Source organism: Branchiostoma belcheri, unplaced genomic scaffold, assembly GCF_001625305.1.
Source record: "Branchiostoma belcheri isolate BF01 breed outbred unplaced genomic scaffold, Haploidv18h27 scaffold1, whole genome shotgun sequence".
Classification (NCBI taxonomy): domain Eukaryota; kingdom Metazoa; phylum Chordata; class Leptocardii; order Amphioxiformes; family Branchiostomatidae; genus Branchiostoma; species Branchiostoma belcheri.
This window is the reverse complement of record NW_017802379.1, coordinates 4922750-4931596: the sequence shown is the minus strand read 5'-3', so window position 1 is coordinate 4931596 and position 8847 is coordinate 4922750. Positions and strand designations below refer to the sequence as shown.

Genomic DNA, 8847 nt, shown 5'->3' with positions numbered 1-8847 from the left:
GAACAAATATTCATCAATTACATCAAAGTTATCAATAAACACCTATATTGGGCGATACCAATATTAAAATTCAGACCAATTAGACTTGAGATATTAGCCAATTTAGGTTTACATCAGCCAATCATGGAAAACGTTACACAGGTCTTTTGGGTTTAAATTTATTGACCAATCAGCGCCCGTGTTCTGAGCTTGCCCAGACCTGCCCCTTACGTCAGAGGCTGACGAAAAAATCACTGGGGAAGAGGGTTTTTTTCAGCGATCTTCCAAGAGACCGGTACAAATGGCTCCAAGTTCAGCGGGAAAGGGTGTCCTTAGCCTCCGGGTTACGGCGGAAGCCAACCAAGGTGGACGAAAGTACATGGAGGACTTGATCTGCATCAATTTCGAGCGCGAGCAAGGCTACGAGATGGCCTTCTTCGCTGTGTTCGACGGGCACGGAGGCAAAGATGCCGCCCAATTTGCCCGCGAAAATTTGTACGCGAACATCAAGAAACAAAACGGATTTTTCTCCAGGGACAACGACAAGGTTTGCAAGGCGATCAGACAAGGGTTCCTGGAAACACACAAGGCCATGTGGAAGAAGATCGGTAAGAAAAATCGGCTGCTATCGTCCCGATTTCGAAAATTTTATTAGGCGGGAAAAAACCCGACTACTTGATCAGCCGGTTACAAAGCAAAACAACATACTTGTCTGTACTTTAGACCGAGGGGTCAGCCCTTTTGTACCTTCGCCACAAGCTATTTGGTATCATTCCCACAAGTAATCGACAAGATCGTGACGGAAAAATTCACGATTTACCACGTAGAAAACCATCCATATTTGTGTTGTCAGCCTCGAATCGTGCTTTGTAGTAAACTTTGCCCCCCTCCCCCATGGTGAAGTGATGATAGCTCACATATGTGTGACCTTGGTGCCAGTGTTTCTACGTGTACGATATCGATCTATTAACCGTTGGATTGTACCACAGCACGCGACAGGCTTGCTTAAAATATCCCCCAGCCGACATTAGTTGCCGATGTGCGAGTTTTTGTGAAGATTTATGGGTTTTTAATCGGGTCACGACCGATTTGCGGAAGGCGGGAAGGGTTGTGTGCTGCACACCCCTGGGCCTTTCCCCATGGGATCGGCCACTGCTACTGGAATTAACGGGGAGCAGACAAATATTTATAGTCTCATGTTCCAACTTGTTTCAGTTCTGTCCTACGCCTGATATTTTTTCACCCAGCTGACGCATGTCACAGATCAATAATTCTATTGTATTCAAAACCGTTTCTTTGTTGTTCCTGTTGATTAATATTTGATAACCATTTTTGCCGCAGGCCACAAGAGGTATAAGCTCAACATAGATTCAAACAATGGAAACACATTCTATTATAATTTTTTTTACAAATCGATTTGTTGTGTCTGAGAAGAGTGCAAAGGTAGATTATAATTTGTTGTCAAGAAATATTATTATATCCTGCAACATATAGAAATATTTAGAAATGATGTTCAAAATATTGCCAAAATATGAATTGTTTTAAGGCACCCAAACACAAAGAATTTAAAGGGTTTCCCAAAAACTGAAATCAGCAATGACAACAATAACCCTTTTTGAATGGACTCTTCCTGTCGATGTGAAAAGCAAAGATAAAAAAAAACAGCCAGGTGTATTTTTTCCCACCCAGACCAGAGAGACTGGGAGTCAATATAAATATATGTGATATTCTATCTAAAAGTACTGGTCTTGAATCAGCCTTCTGGCTTCTGCGTTGTTCTATGAAGAGATGTACACCTGTCAAAGCTGTCAGGAATGAAGAAAAATAACAGCTGTCTTCCAGCAATTCCCCTACCCCACAATACTGAATATATACAAAGAAAGACAGACAGTCATGACAGACAGCTTTCAGTTTATGTGTCTAAAGGAATTTGTCTAGAGAATGGTTCCTAAAGTCCTCTTCAAATGCCTGATTACACTGATTCCTGTACACCTTTGTTGCCAGAGCGTCCCCAATGAGAGCCTGGGGCATTGTACTCTTCTAATTGCAAGCTTAATTGGAGGTTAGATTCTACAACAGTTCCTCTGTAAACATGGGTAAATTAGTGCTCCTTCAGGCATGATGCTGACCGCTATCATTTCATGGTTTTAGTTATGTCACCTTGACAGAGTAGGGGTAACGGAAAACACTGCTGCACCCAAGGTGGTGACAGCCACTTCTACAGCTGTTCTAAGCATCTCAAACAGCCTTGAGCCTTTTATACCAAGACAGAAAAAATGTTTCTTTTAATGATTAAGCTCTTAAAGACAGCAAGGCTGTTGTTTTGACTAGATAGTAATTTAATTTACCAATATCTTAACTGATGTACCACTAACTTCAACTTGTGAAATTTGACTGGCAAACAGAAGAAATCAAACAATTTCTTAATTTCCTCCAGCTTCCTGGCCTAAGACAGTGACCGGTTTGCCTAGTACCGCCGGTACCACAGCTGCGATGGTCCTGATCAGGGGTTGTACCATGTACGTGGCTCACGTGGGGGACTCTGCCATCATGATGGGAAGATACGACCTGTACTCCAACAGAGTAAAGGTGGGTTCATATTTTCATATTATCAAGTCCAACATCCAATTATGAGGAAGTGTCAGGTCAGTACCTGATTTAAAAAAAAAAGGCAACACTTAAACACATATATGAACAATTTATTCTTCAAGCATAAGTTATTTTGGAAAGAAAACCAGACAAAATAGAGTGCTTGACAAAAAAGCCTTAGTGTTTTTTTAAAGCTATTGAAAAAATGTTCAAAACAGGCCTAACTTCTGCTTGAAGAGTGGGAACAATTGTCAATTTAACCAACTACTGGCAAAATTTTCATAGAGTACAATACAAGAAGGTAAAATATGGGGAAAACATTTTCTTCCCACGGCCTTGTCCTTTCTTAAAGGCTGTAGTCGATCCTACGGAGGCCATTTTCTTTTCTTTGTCTGCAAGAATACTAGCACCAGGGTACAGGCACCCTGTCCATTTGTCAACTTGCACCCATTGTTGACCAACTGGCCTCACAGTTTTCTCAGCGGCATTGTTCTATTGACGGACAGGAACAAAGGGCTATGTTTTGACCTCTGCTATGTAAACAATAGGTCAGACCTCGCCAAGGTCTTAGGAAAACTACTGGCAGTGGTGACTCAGTATTTTGGGAAGTTGTCTTGAAATCTGGTCTCATATTTGTGCTGTTGTAGCCTTTTGATCAGTTAGAATAGATCTCGGTTAGACGGTTTTGTTTGCCATTCTTGACTGGGTACATTGCTTGCACGCTAGTCTGGATGCCAGACTGTTTCCAGGGTCAATACAGGCTAGCTCCTTAGCTCTAGGGCTAACATGCCCTAAGAAAGTTTTACCACAGCCCCCCTGAGAACTACTTGAAAGGGCTGTGGTAGAATTTCCATGGGGTAATTGGCATCAAACCCAGCAGCTGGCCTTTGCAAGCCCTGACAGGCCCTGGAAAAGTCTGGCACCCAGGCTACCTGCACAAGGCAGCTTGTATTCATTTGGGTTTCCCAGAAACTGTAAACACATGAGACAGCCTTGACACATAACTGGGCTTGGCAATAGGAAAACTAAAACAAACCAGTTACATTTGTTTAAACTATAGAAATATACATGACATACTGTCGTGGTTACATTTATTTTTGTGTGTGTGCTTCTCTCTGCTGATGCAAATGATTGGCTCCAAATTTGTATTGGTTACAGAGTTAGGCAGCAGGGGAAAGGTTAAAGATTGTCATGATTGTTTTTCAGTTCAAAGTTCTAAATTAATATGATATAGACCTTCTTTAGAATTAATGATATTGATAGTATGTTGTTTTTAAAGATATTAATTAATGCTGCGGTCCATCTGGACTTGGTCATATTTTTCTTAAGTAAATCAATCAATCAAGAACAATAATTAAACAGGGAGTGATTTGTTGTTTCTTTAGGCTATACCACTGACTCACGACCACAAACCAGAGCTGCCCAGCGAGCGAGAGAGAATCGAGAGTCTGGGCGGCAAGGTCATGAACAAGTCTGGCGTCAACAGGGTGGTGTGGCACCGCCCCAAACTCTCGCACACCGGGCCCATCCGCCGCAGCACGCAGATCGACTGCATCCCGTTTCTCGCGGTGGCACGCTCGCTCGGAGACCTCTGGAGCTACGACTACGGCTCGGGAGACTACCTGGTGTCGCCTGAACCCGACATCAGCGTACACACGGTGGACCCGAGATCCGACAAGTTCATCGTGCTGGCCAGCGACGGACTGTGGAACATGATGTCCATGCAGGACGCCTGCAACTACGTAGTGGAGTGTGAGCAGAGGAAACATGAAGAGGTGGGTAGACCATACCGAAGCGCCCCCTAGTGACAAGTGACAGTACTGCACCCACAACATGCATTTGTATTTTTTTGTGTAGAGGGCTCAAGTAGTTGTGACTTTTTTGTGGTGAAACCAGTTAGCATGGGTCTTAACAGTTCTCTCTTCTCTCTCACATAGTACACATCAAAGCTAATACATAAGCAAATAAGCCTACTTAGCAACTCTACTCTTTCATATAGGTATTGAATCATTAACAGTTATGTAAATGTTTGGTGTTGGAGTTTGTTGACAGAGAGGTGCTGTAGTTACGGGACCCACTTGATAGACATTTGATAACTTGTGATAGTCAAATGAAAGTCCTCATGTAAAGCATTTTAAGTTTTGATTCAACATGGGAGAACTCTCTAAGACAGAAGATGTAACTGTTTTTTTTCTCTCTTCAGATCGGGGGCCACGTGTCCCATAAGTTGGTTAACAAGGCGCTGATGAGATGGCGATCACGGATGCTTCGTGCTGACAACACCACAGCCATCACCATCTTCATCGACCCTATCCGCGCCGAGAAGGAAGAATGCAAGGTCATATATCCTTCCAAGACGCCGTGGAAGTGCTTAGCGGAGCATCCCGAGCCAACCAAAAGCACACCTCCGACTGTCTCCAGACCTCCTGAAGAAAGCAAGAAGCACGAGCACAAGCGACACCACTCACACGAGCACAAGCGACATGAACACCAGAAACACAGGCACTCGCACAGCAAGAAGGACAGGCCTCGCAGCCTGACCCCCACGCTATTCCGACAAAACGCGGTCCTGGTTCATCCAGAAGTGAAGAAGGAACTCAAGGCGAACTCTGACCTCCCTCCCCACGATGACACAACAGCAAACCAACAACAACAACAACAAGGCTCAGACACATCAGCAAACTCCAATCACATTCCAGATAACAAACCAAGTTCGGAAGTACGGACCAATCAGGACAGTGAGAAAGAATCAGACCCAACAGCAAAAGAAGATAGTCCCTCTAAGGACAATGTCGAAAACGACATCACTAAAGCGGCCTGCTCCAGACCAGGGGTGTCCCACAACAGGAAAAGGGCTCACCCCGAAGACGGTCTAGCTACCGGAGAAACCGGTTCCCCGGCGAAGAAATCTAGAGCTGGTATGGGCGGGGCCGAGATAAAAAAGGGGCGGAGCTTGAGATCCAGAGTGTTCTCCTTCCACGGTAGACCAGTGAAGTGTAGTCCGATGAAGGACAGTCCTCAAAAACCAACCAAGAAAACTCCACTGAAGTCTTCACAACGAAAGCTGACACCACGAAAAACCTAGGAGTATTGCACAACAACAACTACTGCTATGCAGGTTATTGAGAAAAGTTGTGCTAGCTCACAACTTGTACTAACCTTAAAGTCCAACTCATCTTCAATCCTTTTGAACCAGTTAGGAAAAAAAACATACGATTATTTTAACTAGGACATATCAAATTTTGGTCATTCAACCGTGGGAGTCAAACAAAAGTTTTTAAGATATTTGTAAAAATAGAATTTTTGAAATAGAGCCGTTTTTGGATTGCATGAATTTTTAGATTCTTGTAGTTGTCTGTGTAATATCTTCTATTTTATTGTGAGCGATGTCAGAATTTTTTAATTTGTAAGTCGTAGATGTGGAGAAGAAATTAACTTTTTACATTAACACAACATTTACCTACTGGGTTCATTTGATGTCAAGTAAAATTTGAACAACTTAATGTCTCAGTCACTCAGGTCAAAATGTCCAGAAGCTTTTAAGCATTATGGCAGTTTTCCTGTCAATGTACAAATGTTAGATACTGCTGCAACTTAACATAGCATGGGATGTCACTAGTGTAGATGAATTAATAGCTAGGTTTGGCTTGTAAAATATTTTTCTAAATTGTCCCTGCAATTTTTTTTTGGTTCTTGACTAATAATATGGCTAAGGAAGACATTTTAATCCTTTGGTAAGGCAATTTTATAGCTTTTACATTAACCAAACATTGAGAGTTTTTGACATCTCAACCCGCGTATCAATTTCAGATCTCTTTTATAGGGAAAGTACTAGTAAATGTTAAAAAAAACAAACACTTAAACGCAAAACCATCTAACTGGGTACACGAGTAACCCTACTAGCCAGCAATTTGAAATTTTGGAATGTTCAATCTTAACTTGAAAGAAAATAACAACATGTGGGTTTAAAAGTAGACTGGGATTCACAATGTCTACTCATTGACCAGAGTCAAAGTTTTATAGATTTTTTCTTTACAGAACTTGATTTTTTGATATGAAAAAGACTAACAGGAACTACAGCACAAGTGAAGATTGGACTTTACTTTTCTTAACTTACCATTTTATAAATCGTAACAAGAAGGAAAATGAACTAATACTTGGTTGGTATTTTCCCTCGATAAGAGAATAATTGTAGTTAAAACTTCAAGCTCTAACCAGTTTGACTTGCCAACTACAACATACATGTAGAAATTCCTGTATAAAAGGGTGTAGAAAGTGGTGTTTGACAGTTTTTTAGTGTTTGGTGGTACGTAGTATGTTATAGGAACTAGTGAGTGCATTGTGATGAAAATTAAAACTGCAACCAAAACTGTTTGAAAAAACTTGGCACATCGCAAAAAATTACCTTCTCAGGACAACTTTTGATATCATAAATGGAACAACTTAATATAACTAACTGATGTTGGAATGTACAGTAGGTATTTGGGGCAAGGGAAGTGAAAATATCAATTTAATCCAACAGTTTTTCGCCTTTCAAATTATGTTCATAGTGAGATGTCTGACTTTATGAAACATGGTTCAGTAAGGGATTTAGAAACATTTTTTGCTAGGAAATAAATTTCCCTTTGTACCAAATACTTGACAGTTCCATGAACCAATTTCATTTTTTTATTTGCTGCAAGTTGATCGATATGTGAGTCATTTGAGAATTTGATAGGAAATTTTTCTCAAGTTGAATATACCCATCTCTTGTATGTTGATTGTGATGTTGTTGTTGTTACATGTGTTAACATTCAGTCTGTATTGGTACAAATCACACCTGCAAGGAAGGACCTGATTTTTGTTGTAACAATTAAATGCTACAGTCTTAATGGCAACCAATAGTTTTATTTATTTTGCTCTGCTTTAGATTTGCTTGGTCCTTGCTCAGTGCTATGTAAATAGTCCTTCCTGACTGTCCATCAGAATTAGTGGTTCAACCAATGAGAGCATGGTAATTAACAGTTTGACCAATGAGGTAGCTGCATGCCTGTCAATACTGGTGTGTCACCCAGATTTGAGGACAAGGGCAGTGTACCAAGGTCCTGGCATTTGGCCATGAAAGAAAACAAACTGGTTCACGGACAATGTTCAATCCATGAAATCTTAGTTAACCCTTATCCAGCTATGTGTAGGCAAGCATCCTTAGGGAAATGGTTAACAATGTAAAAAATGTGCGAGACCAAAAAACAAGTGTTAGTCACAATAAACCTAGAGTCATGCACAGATTTTTCTAGAAATGCTTTTTTTTAGAGAAACAAAGTTGAACAGAAAGCAGTCAGCTGTCATTTAGTCGATTCTGAAAAAAAAGAACATGCAATGTGCTCTTGTGCTGTATCGACACTTGGATTGAGGCAACCAACGTACAATGTATTTTAAACATCAAATGTGACGAAAAACTACCTTGTTTTCGTACTGCTACAGTTTTCTATAAAATAGGATCTTTATCACTAGTACTATTAACAAACAGCAAACAATACATTTATACTGATTAACATTTGATACACAGACTTTATTAGTAAGAATTTATGGCCGTATCTGTACCATCTTTCGAATACAGCTGCAAATTGCTTTGGTGCTACTGGAAATTGGTTAATGTATATATTTTCTCTCAGAAAATGTGACCTTTGTAATGTAATGCACCGTGTATTGTCTTTTGCATTTAATTATGTATACATAACACTTATTATCCGGCCTTATGAAATATGTTTAATAGGAAGTATTGTGAACTAATAACAGATTATAGATTTTGGATTTTTTTTTTACATTCGTACTGTAAATCAGACCAATTTGTAAGTAGATGGAAGTTTTTGTGTGATGGATTAAATGTGTACAATTGAATTGTCTGTTGACTCTTGTGATTTTTTGGGCCTTTGTGAAGGGGTGAAGTCTGCCATCTCTGACTACCTTGTCCTTGTTACCTGTATTGTATGATAAACATCAAGTGGGGTCCTGTCATTCATATTCTAACTTACAGTAAGTCTTTGGGACACAGAAAGTTTTTGAGTTCATGATACGCATGGCCACTTCACTCCCTAATTCCTTGTCCTGCATGTTTTCCATAGGAGAAGAAGGGAAAATCCAGCGTTTACATATCCATCCGCACCGGTATAGGGTGGTGGCTTGGGAAGAATACTGGTAGTACATTATGTAGCTGGGTAGTTCTGTCCAGTGTGATGGCCGATGTCTGCCGGTAGGTGTCGCTGTTTTACTTGGATTTCCTTAGCAATGTCTGTATCG

General features: G+C 40.6%; 1 protein-coding gene across 1 annotated transcript; it reads left to right on the top strand.

Annotated features, from left to right (window-relative positions):
- The first annotated feature begins 203 nt into the window (after positions 1–203).
- On the top strand, positions 204–8425 carry LOC109465306 (probable protein phosphatase 2C 71). The gene is made up of 4 exons (XM_019762506.1): positions 204–587; positions 2417–2568; positions 3954–4343; positions 4772–8425. Exons 1-4 carry the CDS (start codon positions 281–283, stop codon positions 5651–5653), a joined length of 1731 nt encoding a protein of 576 aa, XP_019618065.1. The 5' UTR covers positions 204–280; the 3' UTR covers positions 5654–8425.
- Positions 8426–8847: the final 422 nt, after the last annotated feature.